At 27.3% G+C, this 26,696-nt stretch overlaps 2 protein-coding genes across 2 annotated transcripts in view; one reads left to right on the forward strand and one right to left on the reverse strand.

Moving 5' to 3' along the window:
* Positions 1-1,322: 1,322 nt before the first annotated feature.
* Positions 1,323-11,540, reverse strand: LOC107457451 (glycosylated lysosomal membrane protein). The gene is made up of 6 exons (XM_016075611.4): positions 11,271-11,540; positions 10,919-11,179; positions 9,082-9,279; positions 8,447-8,680; positions 3,939-4,198; positions 1,323-1,943 (listed from the first exon to the last, which is right to left on the reverse strand). Exons 1-6 carry the CDS (start codon positions 11,346-11,348, stop codon positions 1,766-1,768), a joined length of 1,209 nt encoding a protein of 402 aa, XP_015931097.2. The 5' UTR covers positions 11,349-11,540; the 3' UTR covers positions 1,323-1,765.
* A 169-nt stretch (positions 11,541-11,709) lies between these two features.
* The window catches only part of LOC107457450 (uncharacterized), a 16,183-nt gene continuing 1,196 nt past the window's right edge, over positions 11,710-26,696 (forward strand). The window contains exons 1-10 of the mRNA XM_016075610.3: positions 11,710-11,872; positions 14,077-14,175; positions 16,234-16,291; positions 19,063-19,141; positions 21,815-21,989; positions 22,706-22,766; positions 22,854-22,939; positions 23,749-23,808; positions 23,888-23,992; positions 25,945-26,057. Of these exons, the coding sequence (XP_015931096.2) occupies positions 14,089-14,175; positions 16,234-16,291; positions 19,063-19,141; positions 21,815-21,989; positions 22,706-22,766; positions 22,854-22,939; positions 23,749-23,808; positions 23,888-23,992; positions 25,945-26,057 (824 nt within the window). The 5' untranslated portion in view covers positions 11,710-11,872; positions 14,077-14,088. The remainder of the gene's footprint in view (positions 11,873-14,076; positions 14,176-16,233; positions 16,292-19,062; positions 19,142-21,814; positions 21,990-22,705; positions 22,767-22,853; positions 22,940-23,748; positions 23,809-23,887; positions 23,993-25,944; positions 26,058-26,696) is intronic.

Here is a 26,696-nt window from a genome sequence, read left to right on the forward strand (position 1 = left end):
TTTTTATCCCATGTATATTGGAGATATTTGACCGCATCCACACTTTTTTTTTACACCTCGTATAAACATTTATACACAAAGTGAGCTGCCATTCATCATGAATAATGCCAAATGTTGTGATAACAAATTATGTCAATAAAATTGATACTTTGAAATTCAAAGCAAGATGTTGTAATTCTGCATGAATATATTTTTTCTTTAAATCATAACTGCCTACAGACAACTACAGTATAAGTTATGAATTTAAGTAATTGCTACACCATTTAACTATTAAATTTTTCTTAAGATTGAGACAAACAAATTATTGCTACTAAAAAGATAATTAAAAGATAATAATAACATAATAAAGACAATAAAAGATAAATATTTTCTATGAACCATTTCTCATAAATTTAGAAAAATGAAGGTCTGTGATATATAATTAACCCTTTGATGGTTATAAACAGGTTCAGCTCACAATCCAATCGTGCTTCATAATGTGCGCAAACGAGTTCCGCTTGGGAGCAAGATTTTGACCGAAATGGTTAGAAACGAGCACTACTCGCATAGTGAAATTTCTCCCCAATGCACGCTGACGAGCTGAGCTCGTACGCCATTATTATTCTGCATTGATTATGTTACAAATGAATCCTACTCGCGAAATTTAGTTAGTTTTACTTTCTACAGATGGCAGTATGGGTTCCGTGAATTTTTTTCATAATGAAGGGGGAATTTTTTTTTTTACCTTGTTTTTATTTTATTTTGGCGTGTTTTTAGGGTGTTTATAAAGTAAAATGGCTCAAAAGCAGAAGTTAGATAATTATGATGCTGATTCTGTTGTGGATACAGAAGGATTATCAAGCTTTGAGTCTGACTGAAGTGTTTTTTAGGTAATTACTGTATTTAAATGCTTCATAAAGTTTTACACTAGTTGTATTTATTTAGACAATTTAATATTTGCCTTATATTTATAATGAACTATTATTATTTATATATTTGATTATACTCATTTATAATTTACTATTTAATAATTCTCATTTATTAATTGTTTTAAAGTACGTAAAAACTGTTATTTATGAACTGCAAATACTTTAAGAAATTTTTAAAACATATGAGGCGAGCTATCTACAGCATCGCCAGAGAAGGGTGACGTTTTCGGAAGAATGGCAGGGGAAAACAGCTGCCACTTTCGACTACTATTTACTCGTAATACTACGTGAATTAAGTAAACGAAAACTGCATATTTATTACTAGCAAAGGGTTAATAGAAGCCTATAACTATAAACTCAAAAAATATCTCAAGTCTAACTATTAAATACTATTAGAAATATAAGACAAAACAATTATAAATTATTGATGTCCTTTATTCTTAATTTTTTCAGTTTGAGAAAAATTCTATGAGTGAGAATCAAATAAAAAAAAATCATATTAATTTTCATAACACTCGAATACACAGAATGGTAAATTCAACACAGAAAATGAAAGCCTTGAGATTGAGCAACATTCAACTAAATGTTAATTATCGGAAAAAATTAAAACAGTTTAACACCAAAAAAGCCTTCAAGTTTCTATATTTATAGCAATAAAGAAAGCACATTCTTATTTAATATGAAACAAATCAAATGTCATTAAATTATTATTATTCATAACTATAAATACTGACATGGAAAAAAATTATTAAATATTAATTACATCCTTAATTATATTACAAATAAATAACACATTATATACATATTATTTAAATAAAAAGGGCAAAATCTTAAGTAATAAATCCCTTTACTTTAAATTAGTTGACAGCATCACTCAAAAGTAATTCATCTTTTCTTCGACATTTTTTAACTGCTGTGAAAATCAATCCAGAGATAAGAAAGACAGAAAGAGCTCCAAGACCTACACATAGGAAAATTAATGCAGTAGCTGATAACTTAAATCCTACACTAGATCCAACTCCTGCCATGAATGACCTAAAAATATTAGAATCAAAATGTTAAACAGCAATGCAAATCAAATAATTATATTTGAATTTAATTAATATTAAAATAGTTATTGTACATATTTTCGAATAAAAGTAGAGTATTTTTAGAAAAGTTTCAGAAGCTTAAGTTGTGGGGTCAAATTATAATTGGATCAAGAATATTCTCGGAGGGCATCACCAATAGAAATTAAATAATTCTCTTTCAGCTAAGCATTGTCAATAATCATTAAATATCACAAAACATACATAAAAAACAATAAAAGACATAAAATAATAGTTGAAAACGAAATGCCTAAATATAAAAATTGAAAAAAAAAACACATAAAAAGGCTTTGAATTACAAATTTTTAATTCTCTAATTACAAATTCGGAAAATTCATATTTCTTTTACCCACTATGTAACCGTTACTACAAGAGAGGAAGTAAATTTTTATTTCCAAGTGCAGCATGCCTTATTTTTTTATTTATAACAACTTACATACAAATTTTGAATTTTGGATGAATTCTCAAATAAAAAGCGTGCTTTTCCACTTTAACATGGATTCTGAAATAATATAGTTATTTTGTTTATTGTAATTTTTCAGTAACACTTTCCTCCTTTTATTCATTTTTTTATTTTATTTGCATACATACAAGAAGGCTTGTATGCTTATTACAAAGAGCAACTTAAAAATCTAAAACAGAAAAAAAAAATAGAATAAGATATAGTACCAATTAGAAAAGGTTATCACAAAGATACATTCAGGGCTACACCCTCTATGCTTCCTAGTGGTTTACTGACTAGTGATACGGCTCAGCCCCATAGCCGCTTTACCCTTTTATCACATCAATAACTCTTTTTAAAACATCACTGACTTTTACTAGATTACAGCTTGATTTAATCAGTATTGAGATTCATTTGAAGTTTATAGCAAGTTTTTAATAGTTATTTATTTTTAGTTGCCTTTGTCAAGTTAGCACAAGTAAAATCTAGCTGGACAATTTTCGCACTGCATGAAATTTGTTGATATGAAAAACTTTTAAAATGTCCTTCTTTAACCTAAGCAATGTTAAATAATCAGTAGATAATGAAATTTTCTCAATAAATTTGTATTTATAGGAAAAAAATTTTGAGTGTAGAAAATCTTAGTGGTTGACAACAAACCAGTAACATTACTTTTGGAGGTGAAGAATACTATGCATTAACTTTTCATTTAATAAGTTAAAATTTAAAATCAGATTTTATGCTTATAATGATGTTAAGTTACTAGGAAAGGGAACTATTAAAAAAATAGAAATGAAGTAGTATAAAAGTCAATTCAGCAGAAAAATTATAATTAGGGCTAAAAGAATAAATTTGTAAAATCTTTCTTGAAAAAGAAATCTGTATAAAACAAAACTCAGTACAAAAAACTGGTAACAATTTAACTAGCAACAGTTGTTTATTTCTAATGAATACCCACAAAACATTTATGCTTATATACATTCTTGTTGCAGAGCATTAGACATATTTCTACTCGGTCTATTTTGTTTGCAAAAAATCATTACTTGCAGCAATTACATACTGTTAATGATAATTAATAAATCAAAATGTGTTTTTTAGCCAGAACAAAACCAAGTTCAAAAGCTAATAAATAGTAAAAACAACAATCAGTTTCTTCAAGAGTGATCTGTAAACAGACTGATTTAATCAATTACACAATTAGTTACCTGTTACAGAATTAGTATAATGTCATTAATAATTGTGTAGTATAATGTTACACAATTAGTTACATTAGAGAATATAATCAAATTGTGTTCTGTCTGACTATGTGTATTCAGAATTTTTTGGCCTCAAAACTTTAACATGCAGATTCAAATAAATTGTCTGCTGCAGACCAGCTGGTAACTATAGGCAGCTATTAAAAAATATATACACATCTAAACAATTAGAACTATTATATATAGTTAATATTGTTATTTTTAATGTTAATTAATAATTAACCATGAGAATCAAAAAACTCACCACATTGTGTATTCAGTTTTAGAGTAAAATCCATCTCCTTTGGTTCCAAAAGTCATATTAAACTTGCTTACAGAACTATTTCCAAGATCATTAAAAAATAGTTCGGCAATGCTTTGGATATGACGTTCAACAGATTTAGAGCACTTTGATGTAATTTTAGCATCAGTTGAGTTAGCAACAGACGGTTCATTACTTGTATAAGCAACAGGACGCCACGAAAGAAAAGAATCTTGAGAACATGGTGGTAAAAGTGTAATATCCTATAACAAAAATGAATGAAATATAATATGCAATAACATTTAAAAACATTTGGTTATAATTTATAATAAAATTACTACCTACAAAAATATATAAAGAAAAAATTAATTTTCTTTTAAAGTTAAAAAGTTGTATTGCAAAAAATGGAAATAATCTGTCATGTAAAGTACATATTTTTTGAGAATATTGTGTCATTACTGTACAAAAATAATGCAACACTTGATATAAGTTTACAAAATGTTAGTATAAATTTTAAAAATACTTAAATTGACAGATTTATTACAAACATTACTGTCTGCTTTATTTCAGTTAAATATAATGCATCATTTGTTTAAAAAAAAACTTTTAAGCGAAAAAATAATGGATGTGAATAAAAGAAAATGACTTTTAAATGTAGTTATAATTTAAAGTTATGAGTTAGTGTAGTTATAATTTTCATTAAATCTATTAAACTAAGTAGAATGAAATGGGCCGGGCATGTAGTGAGAATGGGCCCAGAACAAACAGCATTAAGAGTTTTTAATGCAACCCCCTCCAACAAAAGGTCAAAAGGAAGACCCAAAAAGAGATGGAAAGACTGTGTGGATGAGGATTTTGCCATCCTAAAATTAAAGAGCTGGAAATCAATTGCTGGGAGAAGGGCAGAATGGGAAAAGCTTCTGAGGAAGGTCCATGCTCACAAAGGGCAGTCACAACAATGCTGATGATGATTTAAAGAAGAAAAAATATTGCATTTAACTCTTAAATAAACAGCAAAAATAAATAAGAAAGGACATGAATAATAAATATAATTCACAGACAAACCTTCCAATCAGGATTAACATTTCACACAAAAAAAAAATTAAGGAAAATCAACTTAGACATAATTATAAATATTAAAATAACATTGTATCCAGGGTATTGTTAATAAGATACTTAATTTAGGTATCGATCATTGTATGTAAAGTAGCATTTTTATTTTATTTTATAACCGTCGTTGAACAAACAAGCCAATTTAGGGTTTACAACTACTAATGTTCAACTCCGTAATGTTCCCAGGCCATCTTAAGTGTTTAAGGTTTCAAAATGGGGAGAAGACTTTCCAACCTAGTTCCTGCTCACAACCTGCTAGTCCTGATCACCTTTTTTGCCGTGGCGCTTCTTTTAAGTAGCTGCTGGTTGATCAGGACTTTCTGCAGATATATGGGGAACTGACGCGGCCTTCTGGACCTGGTTCAGGTTTTCCTTCTCCAAGGGGATGTTTAACAACAACTCCTGGATCAAGTATTGGGTGAAATTTGCTTTTGTGGAGGACTATTTGATGAAACTAACCCGCATTTGCGTTAAATGGAGAGAAAAACCACAAAAACCTTCCATGGTTAGCCTAACAGCAAGGGGACTCTAACCCATGATACATCTACTACTGAGGATATTTTATGTCATTTATACTGTGGTCGGTGCAAACCGGGGGTGGAATTTGAATTGACCAGCTATTGGGAGATGAGTGCTCTATCCCCTGTCTATCACTCTAGCAGTGGATACCCCATGCCAAGCTCTCTATCGCATGAGCCACTATGGCTCAAGTATTACTTTTAGAAAGTAATTTACAATATAATTAATATGTTGCAATCATTATGCATCTGAAATCTCAAGTAAATGAGAAGGAAAATATTTATGTAGGCTCTATTATATTTTCTGAATTTGTACATCATTAATTTTTCTCTTTTTAAAAATAAAAGAAAAATAAAAGACTTTAATTAAGCAATCTTAGAAAAACATTTAAGCTATTTTTACAATCTTTATAAAATTAATATAAAATAAATTATTACTTTTAAGTTTCCGGTTTATTTTAGATCAATAATAATAATGTTGTAGCTACTTAAAAATCTTTTACTTGAAAATAGATCGATTATTGCTAAACAATAAAATACAGTAGGGAACCGATTGTCCGGAACGGTTGGGACCATTGCTATTCCGGATAACTGATTTTTCCGGTTTTCTGAATCGCTACAAAAAGCCGTTTCTTTTTACTGTTAAACCCAACTTAAAAAAATAAAAATTTAAAATAATCTAAAAAGAAGAAAAAACAATGAAGTAATACACTAATGATTATTTCCAAAATTATGGTAAGGTAAAGAACAAAAATGCACCTAGAAAACAATTAAAATTTTAACCCAAAGTCTTAGGATGGTGAAGGTGGAAGGCTATTTATAATACTTAAGACAGATATAAAATTTCAAATCATTTCTCACTTACAGAAAAAATGCCAGGTGAAAACTCATCACTGACAGACTTTGCGACAACAGGTTCACAATCATCTTGATCACATGTTTTGGCTAAAGGTGAAAAAACAGATACTTCCATAGCATATCGTATTCTAGAGGAATTTGAGTAAAATTTGTTGAAGACAACTTTAAGTTGAGTTGAGTTTCCAGAATAAATCAGGTGAGGATAATTAGATGCAGCTTCTTCTTTACCAGAAATTGAAAACTAACAATAAAGAAAAAGAAAACATTTTAATAGTTCTTTTTGAAAATTCTTATAAAAAAAGTTTATTATTGTCAGTTGAAATAACATGTTAAAACAAAGAAAACTAAATGACATTATTAAATACAGTAAAGTCTAAGACAGAATCATTTAATGTCTCATTCTTAAAAATACAAAGTTTAAGAATTTATCACATTATTGCTATCCTTTTCTACTTGGACANCGGTTGGGACCATTGCTATTCCGGATAACTGATTTTTCCGGTTTTCTGAATCGCTACAAAAAGCTGTTTCTTTTTACTGTTAAACCCAACTTAAAAAAATAAAAATTGAAAATAATCTAAAAAGAAGAAAAAACAATGAATTAATACACTAATGATTATTTCCAAAATTATGGTAAGGTAAACATCTTTCAAAATCGAAAGAAAAATCCTAAAATCCTATGAGGAAAAAAAAAAAATTTTAAATGGCGGGAAAATTTATCGAATTTTGTTCCGGTTTTATGGTTTTCCGGTTTTCTGATTTCCGGATAACGGGTTCTGTACTGTATATTATTTTAATAAAATACGCTTATTTTACTGAAGTAATGTTGTTGCCAGATATTCATGTCAGAAAAAATTAAAAATATTAAATTTTTAAACATGTAATTAATCAACAACTTTAATCGAGAAAAAAAAATTTAAAAAAATTTTTTTTTTAAATACATATTAAATTTGGATATATTATTATAGATTCATTTTTATATTTTCTTTTTTAATATTTCGAAGTTAAATTTAAAATTATATCACTTTTCAAAATAAGGCAGCTTCAATTATTTTCCTTAAAAATGATCCTTTTAAAGTAATTTTAAAAAAAATTATAAAATACAATGTACATTCCAAATATAAATAAGAATAACCAAATTAATAGAAACATGAAAAAAATAAACTTTAAAAATACATTCATTACATGAGGTAAAAAATATAGATAAAATATAATCACTTAAATTGTCAAATTAAATATAAATTAATAATTAAAAGTTATATAACTTAAGAGATGTCTTCACTCGCAACCAAATTCAACCATTACGAAACTTAGTGCAGGAAGGGGTGACATTACATATGCTTTTATCATTGATATTTAATTTCCATAAATGAATTAATAACTGTTATTTATTCTATTTGCTAAACTAAGCATCCTTCAAAACAGGCAAAATACAAAATGGCAATTAGAATAAATGAAACATAGTGTGCTAAAATTTCAACGAATTTTATGACAAAATTATATTAATACAATTCTTCAATCAGTATTTTTAGAAAGTAACCTAGTAATTTATTTTTGTCTATTTTCAGTTTTTAAAATTTTTTTATTTATTTATTTGGAAAAATATTATTGTTTTTGTTTAAGTCAAAATAATTCTTCTCCACTATATCTAAATTCCTTTTCATCAATTTAAACCAAAATACAAGCATAAAATACAAGTTCTCAAAAAAAATTCACAGACAATTGTTAAGATACCTATTCTAAATTACTCTATGCACAATTTTACTTGCTATTAGAATCCATAGAAATTTTAAAAACAATTAAATGCTATTTTTTCCAATCTAACAAAGCTAAACTCTAATTTCCTACTTTTTAAAAGATATTGTGCAATGTAATGATTCTCTACCATCAAAATTTTGCTAAGAACAAAAATGCACCTAGAAAACAATTAAAATTTTAACCCAAAATCTTAGGATGGTGAAGGTGGAAGGCTCTTTATAATACTTAAGACAGATACAAAATTTCAAATCATTTCTCACTTACAGAAAAAATGCCAGGTGAAAACTCATCACTGACAGACTTTGCGACAACAGGTTCACAATCATCTTGATCACATGTTTTGGCTAAAGGTGAAAAAACAGATACTTCCATAGCATATCGTATTCTAGAGGAATTTGAGTAAAATTTGTTGAAGACAACTTTAAGTTGAGTTGAGTTTCCAGAATAAATCAGGTGAGGATAATTAGATGCAGCTTCTTCTTTACCAGAAATTGAAAACTAACAATAAAGAAAAAGAAAACATTTTAATAGTTCTTTTTGAAAATTCTTATAAAAAAAGTTTATTATTGTCAGTTGAAATAACATGTTAAAACAAAGAAAACTAAATGACATTATTAAATACAGTAAAGTCTAAGACAGAATCATTTAATGTCTCATTCTTAAAAATACAAAGTTTAAGAATTTATCACATTATTGCTATCCTTTTCTACTTGGACAGTGTTTTCACATGAACATTTAAAATCGGGTAAAGCAACCCCATTATAATATTTTAAAACATGCACTTATAATTTGATTTTAAAGTATTTAAAAAAATATGGAAACAAATATAATAAGGAGCCATTATTACTCATCATATGATAAAAATCTTATACATATAATAAATATTTTTGAATACTTACCTCAATTTCAAATGTCCCTCCTTTCGAAAAAACTGTTTCATCACCAGAAGAAACTAAATTTATATGAGCAAATGTTTCAGAACAGCTTATAGAACTATTTGTTACATTGTTCCATTGAAAATTTTCCAAAGCTAAGGGAACTACTTCACTTATTTCATTTATATCTGAAGAATCTTTTTCATAAGAATTTTGCCACAGCTAAAATATAATTAGTAAACTATTTTATCTAATAACACAAACAACAATTTAATTAAAGTAATATTATGTACAGAAATGCATGGTATACATCACGATTGATCACTAATCATTAAATGGTTGCCAAGCTCTGTAGACAACGACACAATAGTATATAAAAAAAACTAAGAAACTAATTAAACAGAGCCATCTCCAGACAAGCCACAATATATATTTAAACTTATGGCTAGTACAAGAAACATGTATTAACACCTAAACAATAGCAGTTGGTACAAACAGGCACCAATATGAAAATATTATTGGGTAACAAGATCTGTATTTTATGCTATTATTTAGAGATACAATGAATAAACAAGAAACTTTCTTCAAATTTAACAATTTGCTAAACCAAATGCATAGGTTAAGTTTAAAAAATTTTCTGGAAAACTTAGCCTATGATTTGTAGCACTTGACCTATGATTGATTTGATAAGTTCCTAAAACAAATCAATACCTCAGGGGGTGCTGAATCGGAGATTGATTATTCTCTGGTTTAGGTCAAAATTATGATTTGTGGATAAATGAATGGATGTTTGAACGAGTCTGTTCTTTAAAATGGGCTGTGACGTGTGTTTGTGGGTGAAGTAAATTTCTTGGTAATAGATGACGCCACTGAAAAGCAAGAAACAGACTCTCTGCCTTAAATTTGCTTGGTTTCACCAAGCAGGCTTACTGGTATAGGCAAATAGCATAAGAAACAACATCAATTTTATAGAATGAATTTCCCCCCTGCTTTCAATTCCACTTATATAAAGAAAAATGCAGCTTTGAATTAACAAAGCTCTTATTTAAATTAACAAAGCTTTTATTTATTAACTAATCATACAGTACACTGAAATAAAATTAAAAGAAAAAGAGTTACTTCTTTATAAGTACAAAACAAAGAATTCCACTGTGTCTCACATAATGCACAGTGCTCCAAAACAAAAGTATATATTTTAAAATAAAAATGCACGTTTAGAAGTTAAGGTTGACATATCAACCTGAGTACTTTCAATATCAAGGTTACCGTTCCGGTTTTTTGGTTTTCCTGTTTTCTGATTTCCGGATAACGGGTTCTGTACTGTATATATATATATGTAGAGGCTTTCCTGGGAGTAACTATGGATTATAATCCTTCAAGTTGATTCTCTTTCATGATGATTTTTTTAGTTTTGTGGGCTACTGCTTGGGTTTATGCAAAATTTGATAATTATATACATATATATATATATTAATTTTTACAAGTTAGAAATCCCCTTAGCACCTTGGTGATTACAGTTTGCATGAACAGATATCGATATGTTAATATCCCTAAACTCTATGTAAAACAAATGGAATTTAGTTGAATAAGTTATACAAAGAATTTATCTTAATATTTTAATGAAAGGAGTTCCTTTATTGTCTTAGATAAAGAGTTAAAATAATAACAAAGTTTTAAAATCTTCTACTATATTAATAGACAGTTCATTAAGGGATAGATATAAGAGAAAATTATTGGAATATTAAATATACAGCAATGTAAATAGACAGTTCATTAATGGATATATGAGAGAAAACATGAAACATCAATAATTTAATTTTAAATCATTTATTTTACAACAGTTACTTAAAAATCATTTTACCTCGGATATTGTAAAACCTGTTGAGGAGAGGGGATTCTTACTAAATTGAATAGCACCACTTTGAAATAAACGGAGCTTTTCAAAGTCAATTTTTTCAAGTGTAGTATCTTTTGAAGTTCTAGAAATAATTACACTAGGAACAACATAAGAGCTCCATAAATAATGGATTTTATCGTGATCATCTGTAGCAGTAACGTAGATGACATTTAAATTATGTTTATTCTCTTGATCAATTGAATCTGCATAAACAGTACACTCAATCTAAAAAAAATAGAAAAAAAATCAGATTAAATTAAATAAATTAAAGCTTGCGAGTCAATTTTAATACGAGGCAATGTTATCGCTTACTCACATGTCGATTTATTTCACAAAAACAGGACAATATTGTGGTAGCTAATACTAATGTAATAAGTGATATTTTAAGGCACATGTTATAAAATTAATTTGATATCAATGAAAAATCAAAGATTATATACTAAATCATCACAATAGATCACAGCACGACTATACAGTATGAGTGATAAAATGAAAATTAATTATATGGCATAATTAATTACAGAATCTACAAGCTTTGACAAATTTATTTATCAACCATCACAACATTCCTCTGAGACAACATCTTGTGAGATAAACAAATCAAATACTTATAGTGCTCACTGGAAAACTGATAAAACTTATACAACTCATTGAGTTGAAAAAGTATAATTTAGTTTATCTCTTCAGATACAAGTTTTAATTTTATGAAAGTAAACTTGTTCAACCGATTAAGCTGACTCACCCAGTTCAGTATTACGTTCACATGATTTGGAACAAATTACGAAATTAAATGTTTCCCTTAAATTCAGATTTACCAATTGGCAACAATTGGTTTTATTTACTGTTTACATTTTAAAGATTTTAAACTACGAGCCATCGTGTGCTTAAGTTATATATACGGAATTCTGCTTAAATAAGGTTATTATAATTAAAATTTACTTTCTAAGCAAAAAGCATCAAATGTTTCTTGTGCATATTTTTTTCCGTTTTGTTTTAATTGTTAATTTTTATATATCATAAGAAATAAATTGATAATAAATTTGATGGTTGTTTTTATAATGAAATTCTATTCCTTAGATTTTTTTACTAAGACTGAATCTATTTTTCGAAATTATTTTGTTATATAGATACACTACAAAAGTACTAACTATGTATTATAAATATTTAAGGAAATCGAACATACCCAAAACAATAGAAATTCTTCAAAAAAGTGCTATTTTACGCACTTTAATTTATGATGTAAAAATATTTGTTGGAACATGCGTACATTCTTACATGACATGCGTCTTTTAGTAAAATTCTATGCTTACATTTATGTTTTTATCTGTTATATTCTATGAGACAATGTTTACATTTATGTAGTAGGTAGATTTTTTAGATTAAAGATTTGAAAATTAAAATTCTGTTTCAATTTTATGTTTAACATGTACTTTAGAAACTTTGGCCGATAATTAGTAATGAACTTAGTTAGGGTGAAAAATAAATCAAGTCTTTAATCGTCATCAAATTATTAAGAGGAAATTTTATTTTAACCTAGAGGTGCACAACCTTTTTCAGTGAAAGGCCACCTGCACAGCAGGTTGATTAACGAAGGGCCACTTGCATAGGTTGACCAACTAAGAGCGGTTCACTTATTTAGGCACATCAACAGCAAATATGACAATATTTATGTGTATATAATACCGTATTTCGATAACTTCTAATTTATTCATTTGTTGTCATTTTTTTTTTCTGTGCAGAATGTAGTTAAGCATGCGGATATCCATTGCAATAACTTTTGAAAAAAAGATCAAGAAACAACACAGATTTACAATAAAATCTGAACAAATTAAGCGTGTCAAGAAGTGATGACTTGAAAGTGCAATTTACAATTTTCGACATTCCTTTTATTTTTGGATTATTATCAATTATTAAACACTTGCACTTTTGCTAATTCACATTGAATTCACAATTACAGTAAAAAAAAATATAAAAAAATTTTTTAATCCTACACCAGGACAGATGCCATATCTGCCATGAGCTCTCTACGAGCTGAATAAAAATTATCCTTGTATTGAAAGTTGTGTGGAGATCAGTTTCAAAAAGAAAAACACGAAGCAACTTTTCAAATGAATAAAGCCCATAAAAGCTCCTGAAGGACACAAGATGCAGTTAGGTACAATGAAAACACCAATATGGTATAAGTGTGCTCATATGGTATAGTTTACTAAACTATCTAAAGTTAGCAGTGAAGATTGAGCATGGAAGGCTTATTGGGAGTGGAGAGTGTTACAATAATTTTCAGCATGTCTATTTCGGAAAACCTTTTGAAATTTATTATTTATCATATAACAGATTTGTTTTTGTGAAAGTAAAGTGTGGCTGCTGTAATTTGTATTCATTTTTTTCGCCAGGATATCTACTTTACATATAGTCTACTAATTTGTATAATCAAAGTATACTCTTAAATATGAATACTTATGTTGTCTTTTAAGTAATATGTTTTTTGTTTTTTTTAAATTCTGTGTAAAACTACTAACTCTGTATAAATATAAAACTAAGATAAATAATATGAAAAGATATAGATTTTTTTGTTTACAGAGTTGGTAAGAAAAACTTTTAATTTTCTGGTGCTAAATTAAATTTAATTTGTTTATATTTAAGTTACTTTTATAATAACTGGTAAACTGTAATGGTTATTTTTAGTCTCTTCCCATTTTTACACTGTCCTGAAGAAATAGATTTCTTCTTGAAAAAATGTCAATTCTGCTTATTTATTAGTCACTGACCACTATGATTTTTTTTTCCTTTCGTTAAATAAATCTGATTTCTTGAATACAGCACTGAAAAGAAGTTAATTTACCCTGCTAAACATGCTGATCACTTATTCAGATAACACACTAAATCTCAAAAGATGACAGCAAACTTTAAATATATGTAAAAAAATTAATTAAAAAAAAACATTTAATTTCTTTGACATCCCTGTTTACTTTCCTTCCCAAACAATCAATTTTAATAATTTTATGCTGTAAAAGTTCCCATTTTTAACTTTATTACAAAATTCTTAGAGCTTCTATATTTTAAAAAAATATATGATTTGGCTTATTCTGTAACCTATTAGTTAATATTCTTTTATTTTTCAGAAAAGTTGTATCATGGGTAGAGATAATCGTCGTGTTGCTCCTCCAGACAATTGTATGTCACCAAATTTCTTTAAAAGTAGTAAAAAACAAGAAAGCATTGTAAGTTTTTATTTATATCTTCATGTTTTATTCTTTATAGATAGAATGGAATTTTAACCATAATCATCATTTTTGTTTGACACAAGTATAAAATAATATGGCTGCAAAAAATTACTATTCTTCGATTAATTTTAGCTTTAGAAAATATTTGTATTTCTAAGTTCAAAAAAATTTAACGTAGAAATTCATCACAAAAAAAAATTAAAAAACCATAGTGTATTGTGCATGCTTAGATATAAGAACATATCGCTGGTTCAAAATTAAAACGACACTTCTGCACTCACTTCTCATTCAAACAACACTAATCATGTTTTCAGAAGCGCCGTTTTAATTTTGAACCAGCGATATGACTGCAAAAACTCCTTAACTAATATTTTTAACTTGTTCCTTAACTAATATTTTTCATAAAGCTAAATAAAAGCAGTTTAAAAAAAAAAAAACCTTCAACTTTGTTAAATCTTGTTTTAAAATAATATTCATAAAATGTCATATTCAAAAAATGATTCGGAAATTAATGACCTCATTATCATCAATAACTTTTTCCTGCATGAATATTCCTGAAATATTTCTCTAAAAAAGTACAAAATATCTTATTTTGCCAGCCAATGAAAGAATAAATAATACGAGAAAATCTAAATAGTGTTAAGAGAGTGAAAAGCATACATAGTGAAACTTTTCTGTAACAGTAGTGATGACATCTGTTATTTTTTTTTTTAATCTAGTGTGATTATACTTTTAATGTGTCTAAATGATTTGTATTCAAGTACTTGACAGTAAGAGTTTGGCAAACTGGAATTCAACTAACCAAAAAGATTAATTAACTGGAATTTCCGGAAGTTTCATAATTTTTCTATGCAAAATATTGAGTATAACATTCTAAAATCTATGATAAATACAAGGGAATCAAGTCAAATTAATGCTTTCCTTCAGTCTTGCTCTAATTTAAATAAGACACTAACCCTGAAAGAGCCCTTATTTCATCCTTAAACCAAGACTGAAAAAGTTCAAACTTGAATCAACACACAGCTTCATCAAGATCAAGTTAAAATAGAATGAGAAATTTCTCCCACCTTTGTTTGTGGAGGAAGGGGGAAAAAACAGCAAATGTGAAAAATCATTAATGTAAGAGAATTATGTGAAAAAAGTCAAACTTGCAAAGGATAATGTTGAATTCCTGTAGCATAAATGAAGAAAAAGAGAATTTAACATTGTGTTTTGATTGGTGTTCATTTAAAGTTTCTTTCAGTTGTAATCAATACCGTATAATCATTGATATCTTGCTGGAAAAAGAAACAAAAGCAGGAATAATAAATACCAGACTGTATATTAGACATTGGATAACAGATGTTTATGAATAATAAGTATTGGAATGTTAGATTGTATTGAATAGTTTATTGGACAAAATACAGTTTTTTTCTTTAATCTTTTATTTTTATGATGCTACATTTCTTCTAAAAAATATGATATTGTGAATTTTCCACCCATTTTTCTGTTTGTCTTTATTATTATTTTCCTTTCCATAACAGCTCATAGATTTGAATTTTAAAAACATTTTTGCTATACAGACAACTTTTCCACAAAAAAAAAAGGAAGAACTGCATAAAATGTTAAAGGCATTGGTTTAAAGTTTTATTTTAAAAATTAAAAGCAACGAAGTTTTATTTTAAAAAATAAAAGAAAATTCTTTTGAATAATTTTTTTTTTTCAATTTTCCATTTTTTGTTGTATTTCTCTTATATACACACATGCAATTATATTATAAAGTTTTATTATCCTTTATTTTTCTTACTTCTCTGTAAGTGGAAATTCTGAGCAACCTTTGTTTTCCTCTGACATTTTTATTATTGATCTTCATTTTTCCAGTTGATATGGAACACTGAGAATTTTGGCGTTATATTTTTAAAGCAGAGGGTAATTTAGTAACAGTTAAAAACTACTTTTTTTTTCTGTTGTGTTTCTTTCCATTTTGCAATTTTATATTTTTTATTGATTTTTTTAATCAATTTTATGGACAAGTAACTAAAACTAGTACAATTAAATTCCTATTTTCATTTTCAGGTAAATGAGAAAGGAGAGAGAAGAGATGGAAGGAAACCAGATGACATTAGGCCAATGTGTAATAATATTTAGCTTTTAAACTCTAATGTAATATTTATCCTCAGCAGCTATCTTTCTTTTTAAAAAAGAAACACTAATTTCTGAATATAAAATTATTAGAATTAAAAACCATATTTTCTTATATTGCAGGTTTTTTTTTAAATATTCTTTTAAAACAACAATGCAGAAGCTCTAATTTCTTTTTTGGCTATTCATGTACATGTTAAAATTTTTCATTGACTACGTCAAATTATTATAGTATTGTTAACAGGGTTGGGTTTTGACGTCAAAAACTGGTTTTTGACGTGGCAGTGGTAAAAACCGTCAAAAACCTACTGTTTTCTTTCATTTATGGCATATAGCGAGCAATATACTATTTTCACATAATTGCCTTTATAAATGAATGTTGTAAATGATTGCTATTGATTTTGCAACTATGTACATGTATTCTTATAGAAGGATAAACATTCATATAGAAATATTGTTATATACTTATTAAAAATAGTGATACTTTTATCATTATAGCTTGATTTGCAAAGGATTCAAAATGTTGCACTTCTTAATTGTTGGAAATAAACAAACAAACGAAAAAGCTTCGAACTATTAATAAATTCAAGAACTAAAAAGAAGAATTTAAAATTTGGCATTTCTTAAATATTAGAAATAAGCTAAACAAAACTTGTAACTACTAACAAATTCTAAGTCAAGAATGACTTGACATTCTTCAGTAATGTAATATGCCAAACAAAATGATGCTTGGAAATGTTTAAAATTTTGTCTGGTATCCTAATATTTTACTTCAAATAGTATGTTTTGATATAATCATGTTGGGAAAATGCAAGAATCTGTTCTTAAGTATCTTTTAACAACTTTTTTTCTAATTTTATTGCCCAAAAATGAATTAATTTTAAATTATAAGCAGTTAAACTCAAATAAAAATACAGTTTTACCAAAACTATGGGTTTTTGACATGACGGTAAAAACCATGGTATAAACCTGTAAAAACCATCATGTGTCAAAAACTTGCCAACCCTGATTATTAAATTGTACAAACAATTAAGAATGAAAGTATTTATTTTCTTCATAACATTATTAGAGTGAAACCTCAGTTATGAGTGGGACCCAAAATATTGTCCGTTTACAAGAGTTGTTTCTTTGAGGGGGAAGGTAAACTAATAGCAAAGGCTCACACCATAATTTTTTTTCCTTTGTTTGCTATGAAGAAATAATTAAACAGTCTGTAACAAGTATTTACATTGGTATTTATTTAAACTTAACGAAAGTTGAATATTTACAGTCCAAGAAATGTAGATTAAAGAATTTGATGCATTCCTTTGTTTTACATTTATCCCGCGGAAAAAAAATGTGATGAAAGTTTGTTTAAAACGGCTGTGACGTACCATATCTTCATGGTACATTTTTAAATCATCTAGCATTTTTACACCAATGTCATCGTTTATGGATTGATAAAAATTTTACAGTTCTTGAATACAAGTTTAAGCATCACTTAAAGTTCTCACTTTTGGTGCAGAAAGCCTCAATTGAGTAGTATCTGTTTCTAATACTTCCTTAAAAACAAACCTAGAAATAAGAAGCATGACAATATTCCATAGGGCCTGATGTCTTACAGGCCCTATGGAGTTGTATTCAGAATAGATCACTTAACAAATATTTAAATAAATGTTTGATTTATGTGAATATCGCTTTGATTAAATTTCCATTCTTCTTTTTTTTAACCCAACTGTGTTAAGTACAGGAGCAATTTGGTTAGAAATAAAAAGGAAATTTCATTGAGGAAGAGGAATTGAGATCATTTATTGTATCATTTCAACTCGTGGGGTCTCAAAACTGAGCATGTGGGGTTTCTTAATTCAACTGTGGGGTCATCTGCATCATCCAGGTAAAAAGACCAAAACAGGGTTGCCACTCCACAGGGAAGACCTGGAAAATACAGGGAATTTAAAAATCACCTAAAATAGCTGAGAATTTTGATTTTTTTCTTTACAAACTGGGAAAATACAGGGAATTTTGTTTCTTACTTTTGCCTTTTAAAAAATGGTGACCACTCAAAGCATAATCTATGGGATATTTAACCAAGATATTTCAGCTACACTAAACTATTTAATTTACTATACCATTATTTAAGTATGTTCAGCAGTTAAAACTTATAGAGTTAGCCCAATATAGCTCACACAAGAGCATAGTAATTGTTGTTTCCTCTTAATATATTGCGCATAATATATACAATGAAAACACAGGGAATTTTTTTTCCAGATTTGAATGGCAACCCTGCAAAAGATGCTGCTGTGCAAAATATTTCACATTAGCAGTATCATTTTCTCTTCCTTCTTATCAAAGATAAAGAAAGGTGACCGGAGATTGATTGATTCTCTAGTACTGAAATAGCTTAAAAATATTTTTAGTTATAGATAAGATAATAAAATTTACATTCTTTAAAAAATGCTGGAAAGATTTTTTTTTTAATTGAATTGAATTAGAAAGAATTCTTTTTTTTTTCACATTTAGAAAAAAGGGTGTCTATTTTGAAAATAATGTTTTCAAAGCATAAATTACAGTCTGCATCCAGTTATGGGACTGTCTGCTTTGTGGAGAGGGCACATTGTGGTTTTTTCATAGAAGATTTACAGGGAATTAAAAAAAAAATTATGCATTATGAGAAACATTCATTTTATAGGAGTGTACGTAATGTGAGGTTTCACTGTAATTAGCTTTTAATGTAATTATTACATTATAAAATTAACTGTGTTTTTTTTTTTCTTTTCTGTATAGCCCTAAAAGTTGGTCTTATACCTACTGTCACTGGATCTGCTTATCTTGAATGTGGCAATACGAAAGTTATCTGTTCAGTGTAAGTGTGTAATTTCATCAATCCTTCTCATTTTTTTATTCTCATCTCATTTCGTCATTTTATCTATTCTCATCAATCTATTTCTTTCTCATTAAAATTTAAAGTTGAGCTTAAATCATGATTACCTGTTATCTTTAAGTCTTTTTTTTTAATTATTAAATTTAGTTGACCTTTAGGAGAGTCATATTTAGTTGTAAAATAATATGTAATTGTAGTTTGTTTTTTTCTTTTACAAATGAATGATGGCTAAATAATATAATTTTGGCAAAATTTAAAAATAAATTCGGCATTTATTGTGCAAAAAAACGCTGTTGGTATATGATTATTTGACTAATCAAATCTTATTACTGCTTTTCTTTTTTAATACAATGTAAAAAAAAAATTTAAATTTTAAATGAGTTTTTTTTTTCAGAGTTTTTATTATTTAGATTTAAAAAGATTTTTTTTTTGTTTATTCATTTATTCTTAATGAAAGATATTAAGAAAAGTATTGCAAGTGTTTTTCTACAAACTTAGAAACTACAACTTCAAACTTAGAAAAAGAATTTTATAATTGATCTCTTACAAGAATTTACTGTTTTAACTTGAAAGCACTTAACATATTGAAGGTTTGTATGAGTGGCCCAGGAGAGATATTTAAGTCTGTTTGCATATTTAAGTTTATTTAATTATTCAGTGCAAAAAAGGTGTGAGTGATAATTAGTTGAATTTAGAAACATTAATGTAAAAAAAAATTGCAATAATAAGGAATATTTTTACAAGACAAAACCTTTTATTCAATGACCTAATAAAAGTTCTATTACAGCATTAACATTTCTATTGCTAATTAAAGTTATCAACCTTATTTGACAATTCAAATCACATTCAAACCCGAATCACCTGTTGTTTCCTAATGTTTAAGTATACGTATACATACATACTACTGCTGATTAATGTTTGTTTTCTTCATAGTTTCTTATCAAAATGTACTTTGTTTTATTTAATCAGCATTAAAAGTTTAAAAATTAAAAAATGCTTCTTGACATATGTTTACAGAATTGTGAATGAAAATCAGTATAAAAACAATAATATATTCACTAGTGCTAAGACCTAGGCTTTATTTATAAGGATTGTAGTCATTTAAAAAAAAATTCCTATTTTCATGAACTTAGTGCTACATTAAGAATCATTTTTATCCTTTTGCTTTCTCTTTAAGGTATTGTGAGTATTTTGTATCTTTTTTTCGCACTAGCTAGCTCATTATATTTACATATGATTCTTTTCAAATGCTTACATGAATGAGTTAGATGCAAATTTGTACAATCATTGAAAAAAAATTCTTAATCATTTTAATTTATATATTAATTTTTGAAGTTTAATCTTGAATTATTTAAACTACCATAACAAATCAATCATTCAAATATTTGTATATAGGATATCTTAGACAATTATGCTTTTAAGTCTTGGCAAAGTAGTTTAATTTTTAAAAAACTCTACTACTTGAAAAAATACTTTTATTATTATTTTCTACTTTGTTAAGCCTTTCTAAATTCACTCTCAAGTAGGCAGCTATTATGTCAGCATTCAAAATCCTTGGTGGTTTACTGGCCCGAGATCGCTAAATCCTTTTTGGACCATTGTGAAAAGAAATGATCACTGTTTTATAAGACCACCAATGCATCTGCCATTAATTGATCATAGAATGATAGAAAGTTTATTTGATTAGAATGGTATGATAATAATTAGAGCATAATGGAAATTTGATTTAGCTTTTCTTTGACAAACCTTAGTTAAATTTTTTTTTTTTCATTTTTGAGGTTTATGCTTATCATAGAATCATTTATTTTATTTGAAGTTACAAAATGTGATTTTAAGAAAAACTGGAAGATACATTGAATGAAGAATACCCGTGTGAGAAAATTAAGTAAACTCATGTGTCAGAATCAGTGGTTGACAAATTACAAATGGCCAGAACTTGATGCGGAAAATAACAAAGTATATTAACAATATACATTATTATTTAATGCTGGTGTTTATTTTTCTGAATTTTATTTAGATAATTGCACCAATTTTAGGCATTTATTTTTTATATGAGACATTTTAGTATTTTTTTAAATTGTTAAATCAATTTATTATAATTAACCAGTTTTCTTTCAAAATGAAGATTATGAACATATTTAAATGATGTACAAATAGAGAGATTTTGGGTGGACCAGAAGTATTGTTTGTGGGCCAGTATACAATGAAGCTTATTGGTCTTTCGAACCAGTACATTTTTTTTAGAATTTCTATTGCTATGTGAGATGTGTCACTTATTGTGAGTTCTTAGAACAAATTTCAATTAATCATAACTAAAATGTTCAATTTCATCATTTATTATGTGTTTCTCTTGGTTATTATTTTGTAAGATTTTCTCAGGTTGTAAATCTTTGCTGGTATCAGATATTTGACCTTGTCAATTTGATGACCTTTGGAATGAGGCATATTAAGATACTTTTTAATGACAAATTATTTTGTAGAAAACATTAATTTTTCCATATTTTTTATTGAAAATATGAATTGAGAATTTTGTTGTTTTTTAATATCAAATAACAATAGTTTTTAATTTATGTTACGTGAAATAATTTATCTTTTTAATACATTATTTATGTATTACTTTTTTACTTCTTCAATTATACCTTTTTAAATTTTCAGTATTGGTCCTCGTGATGTTTTGACCAAAAGTGATTCTGCGACGAAAGGCCAACTTAGCTGTGAATTTAAGTACAATATGTTTTCTTGTAGAGAACGTCAGCCATATGTTCCATCTGATGAAGAAATGGCTACAGCTAAAGCAATTCAAGATGCATTAGAGCCTGTAATTTTACTTGTAAGTAATTATAGTCAATAATATGCAGGGTATCTCAAAAATGCTGCAATAAAATTTCCAGAATTGCTAGAAATTACATCATAAGAATTGCATAACCTTTCATGACCAAAAACATCAGAGTAAAATGGTAGGAACTGAAAAGACGGAGAAATGGCTGAAAGGACGTAGGAAAATGAATATTTTAAAACATGTATAGGGTATCATGAGTACCAAATGATATATTAATTGTATAAAATTTATAATGAAGCAACAAATGTTTAAAGTTTATGTCATTTCACACTATTCATGTTGAACACCAATAGTTTGACTACCTGGTGCTGTCTAACACGCTGATTTCTTTGAAGGGCAAATGTTGTTGATGTCGTTACCACAGAATGTTGTTGCTAACTTCTAAGATTTAGGATATGTGATAATTTTAAGAACTCCCCACATAAAGAAATTAAGGCTCCGCAATTTATGTGATTGGTAAGGACTTAGCAGTACGCACATAGTGCTCTTAAGTGCATGGTAGTATTATAGTAATGGGATATAATGCATCACAATACAATAACATTTTTGTTCATATGTTGCTATACAATTCTGAATCCTTATGATGTGCCCTACCTGCCTTAAAAGCTTGTTGCAGCATTTTTGAAACCCCCTGTAAATAAGAAATCATTACTATTAAAAAAATTTATTTAATTAATATTAAATCATCGTAAACTCTTTTAATTTAGCATAAATTTCCCAAGTCACGTCTGGATATTACTATTTATGTATTGCAAGATGATGGGGGAGGTAACAATATTTTTTTTTTATATGAAATCTTTTAAATGTTTTCATCATGTGGTTTACATATTTCAAAAATTTGATCTATTCTTATAGCTGCCGGTGCTGCTATAACATGTGCTGGAGCTGCTTTATCTAATGCTGGGGTTGAAATGTATGATTTGCCTGTTGGGTGTACTTTGGTTTGTATAATTTTCTGCTTTTTTTTAAAAAAAAATTTCTTCATGTGCAAAAATAAAAGTATTACCTTGTAATTGTCTTTGAATTTAAGTATATGTATGTTTGTTCGTTTGTTTTTAATACATAATGTGAGCTAATATTATTTTGTATGACTGATTTAATGAATATACAGTGGTATCTCTAAGCTGAGGACAGAATCGTATACTTTATTCATTATCAGGAGATGCCTTGCATGAGAAAAATATATTTTTTTTAATGGAAGTGTTTGGCATAAAAAAATTATACTAGCCCATTATATTGCCTATATTCCTTGTCATTTTATAATGATAATTATAAATGTAGAGAACATTATCCAGACTTAGATAAAATAAAAAAACTTTCTCCAAACTTTCTAATCACTAAAAAATTTCTGCAAGCAATTTATTGACACTTGTAACTAGTTTCAACCTTTTCTTTGTCACCTAATTTTGATGAAATTTAATCAAAAATTACTAATTAGCTTTGCCTTTTTATAATAAAACTCTATGCTTTATTGATTATCATATTTACCTTGACTTACTGTCTTACTTATTGATTCCACTTACTGATTACTTATTCTATATCTAAAATCTAAGTCGTTCAGAAACATTTCAATGCAAGCATTTAGTAATTTTTTTCATAATAAATAATGTTAAAAAATTGTACGCAAACCATGTTTGTGCATATTATGCATATCTGATATCAATCTTTATTTATTCTGTTAGTAAATTTTCTAAAATGACCTATTTTACTACTGAAAGTTTTACAACACTTCCATTATTATATTTTGCAGATATACTGTAATTCTCAATTTTTAATTGATCCAACTGCTGAAGAAGAAAATTACTCTGAAGTTAGTACTTTAAATACAATAGAATTTTAGTTCATTGTCTTTTCATATTTTAATTGCTTAATCCTTTCTTATGTTTTAGGTTAAAGATTTTACAAAAATTAGTATGGCAATGATGGTAGAATATCAGAGTCAAGTTATATATATGGATAGCAGTGGATATGTAAATCCTTCTCTTTTGACTGAGGTATGAATTTTCTGTCTGGATTAATATTTTAATACAGTAAAACCTTTCAGGAGCGACTACTCTCTGTTCCGCAGTAAAATGGTCATTGATGGAGATAGCTCATTCTTAGAGGCTTCCTCCATTGACTTCAAAGTTGTTATCGAAGGTGCATGATTTTTCGCAAAAGATTTTCATTTTAGTCAGTGTCCTTTTCTTGATGCAGAAATGCCACTTCTGTTGGCGTAATGAAAAGATGTATTGATGAATAAAATTTAGCTTCTATGAAAATGATCCCAACTAATATAATTATGTGTAAAAACAAATTTACCAATTATGAATCATAAAGCTATTTCAAATAAATAAGCAATTATGTTTTTAGTTTAAGTTTGCATTTAATTTTATATCATAAAAATTAGTTAGCTTTAGGTGGTGAGAAAAGATTTGTCTGTTTTAGATGCTTGTTTTTTTTAAAAATAACTTTTTTTTCTAATTTAACTTTCAACTCTAAAAGTAAATCTGATGGCATCGTCTTTAGTGCCCTCTGACTGCAACATGAGGTTGTATCATCAAATAGAGCTCTCTAAAGGTGAGCCTCACATAAATATTTTGAATACATTTTATTCTACATATTTGTTTTGTTAAATTTTTTGTTTTGATATTTTTTCGTGTTTTATTTATTCGAGCTTTTCTGCATTAGGTGCAGATGTTTGCTTAGGTTTTAATGGTCTCTCCTATAGGTTTACTTCAACTCAAAATCTATAGAAAAAATTCCCTGCCTCCCTAAAGTGGCCGTAAATAGAAATGGTCTTTCCTTAAGGTTTCACTGTTGTTCATTTTGTAAAGGTGCACAACCCACAGTACTCCAATAACCAATTCCACAATCTCTGTCCTCTAATCAATCAATTATGGGGGGGGGGACTACATGGCTAACATAAGAAACTTCATAGCTATCTATCAAACTAACTTTAATCAATTTTCAAGAAGAAGAAAAATCGTGTGTGACATTTAAATTTGGAAATGTAAATATGCTATTTTAAAGTATGAAAAAGCTTTTAATAACTGGACATTTATTTTTTTAAACAAAATGTTCTTTAACTAAAACAAGTATGGTTTGATGATTTGTAGCAAAACTATGTATGTAAATAGTTTATAAGCAATAAAAGTAATAAGTAATAAAATTTCAAATGATTTTTCATTCAAAAATATTATGGATGTACCTTCTCTTTTAATTTATAAGCTAAATTGATATCGTTCTTATTACTCTAAAGAATAATTGAGTTATTATCAACTAATGCAAAATTTGAATTGTTTGCACACCCCAAGAAACAGAATATATTTTTTTGTGTCTTTCCAAAAAATATTGTGCAACCAAATAAATGTACTGAAAATACTAGGATTCAATATCTTTTCAAACATGGACGCCATAACGTTGAATTCAGTCATCTTTTCTCTTTTTTTATCAGACTTAAAATACAATGCTTAATTTTCTTCATCTTATTGCTGTTTAAAATTGATTCAGTATAACTGGTTTTTTGTGTTATACTACTCTACATCAATCCTATCCTAATCCAACTCTTTATGCATATCTTTTATAAAAAAAAATTCTAAACAGTTTAAATCTAATATTTTGTAAATTTTCATAATTTTTTGCAATGCGATCTATTTTCTATTATAAAAGCATTTTTATTCATGATTCTATGGAATACTATTTTCCACATTAATTTTATAGTCATTATGAATTTGTTTTTGTTTGTATTTACAGTGTGGAAAGAGAAATGGAACTCGTTGATAACTTTTATCTAATGTTCAAAATGCTACATACTAAATTGCAATCTTAATGGTTCAAGAAGCTAATATTAAATAGACCAATTAATTTATTCTGAAGATAATTTAATTTATTAAATCATACTCAAAACCAATTACATTTAAACAATTATTACTAAAGAATTGTAATTTATTTTTCATTTTATTAGAGCTTGAAGATGCTTCAATCTTCATGCCATCAAGTTGTTACAGCTGTGAAATTGTGTTTAAAAAAGCATGTTAAAGAAATGAATGAAGAATTGCAAGATGAATTAAATAAAGGGTCTGTATTCAATATTTTGTGTTTATTGGCTTCAAGTAGTCAAAACGTTACAGTGTTGTATAAGAACATACCAACATTAAACTTGTGACTAAAAAAATATTCTTACTTTTATATTGCAGAATTAAGCAGAATGTTTCAGCCTTATACATAATTAGCACTGCTTTAAATATTAATGAAAATAAAGCTGTATAAAATGTATCCTAAATGTAATTTTTTTTTTTTAAGTTTAATGGTGAATTATTTTAATCTACTTACCAATAAAACAAATGTTTCAGTATTTATTTATTAAATTTTGTGACAAATTTGTGTTTTAATTTTGAAATTGTCTTTTTTGTTTCTTTTTTTTTTCCATTCTTATCATTTTAGAAAGGCAATATATTGAAATTTAAGAAATAAAAATTGTCAATTCCAAAGAATCAAAAGTACATTTTTTATATTACTAGTATTAGTATTACTGTGCAATAGAACCTTGATCTTCTGAAATAATTAAGACCGATTCCTTTCTAGATAATCTAAATTTTTACGTAGACAAGTTATGAGTAAAACCCTGAAAAGTCATCACTGAATAAAAATAGAAACCGTTTTTTTTTTTTTTTTTTTTTTTTTTTTTTTTTTTTTTTTTTTTTTTTTTTTTTTTTT

The sequence above is a fragment of the Parasteatoda tepidariorum genome, chromosome 2 (assembly GCF_043381705.1).
Source record: "Parasteatoda tepidariorum isolate YZ-2023 chromosome 2, CAS_Ptep_4.0, whole genome shotgun sequence".
NCBI classification, from domain to species: Eukaryota; Metazoa; Arthropoda; class Arachnida; order Araneae; family Theridiidae; genus Parasteatoda; species Parasteatoda tepidariorum.

Coding starts and splice junctions, on each gene's coding strand:
- LOC107457451 (XM_016075611.4), bottom strand. CDS start 11,348: ATGTGCCTTAAAATATCACTTATTACATTAGTATTAGCTACCACAATA. Junction 11,180..11,270: donor TTTGTGAAATAAATCGACAT/GTGAGTAAGCGA, acceptor TATTTTTTTTAG/ATTGAGTGTACTGTTTATGC. Junction 8,681..9,081: donor GAGGGACATTTGAAATTGAG/GTAAGTATTCAA, acceptor CTTTATTGTTAG/TTTTCAATTTCTGGTAAAGA.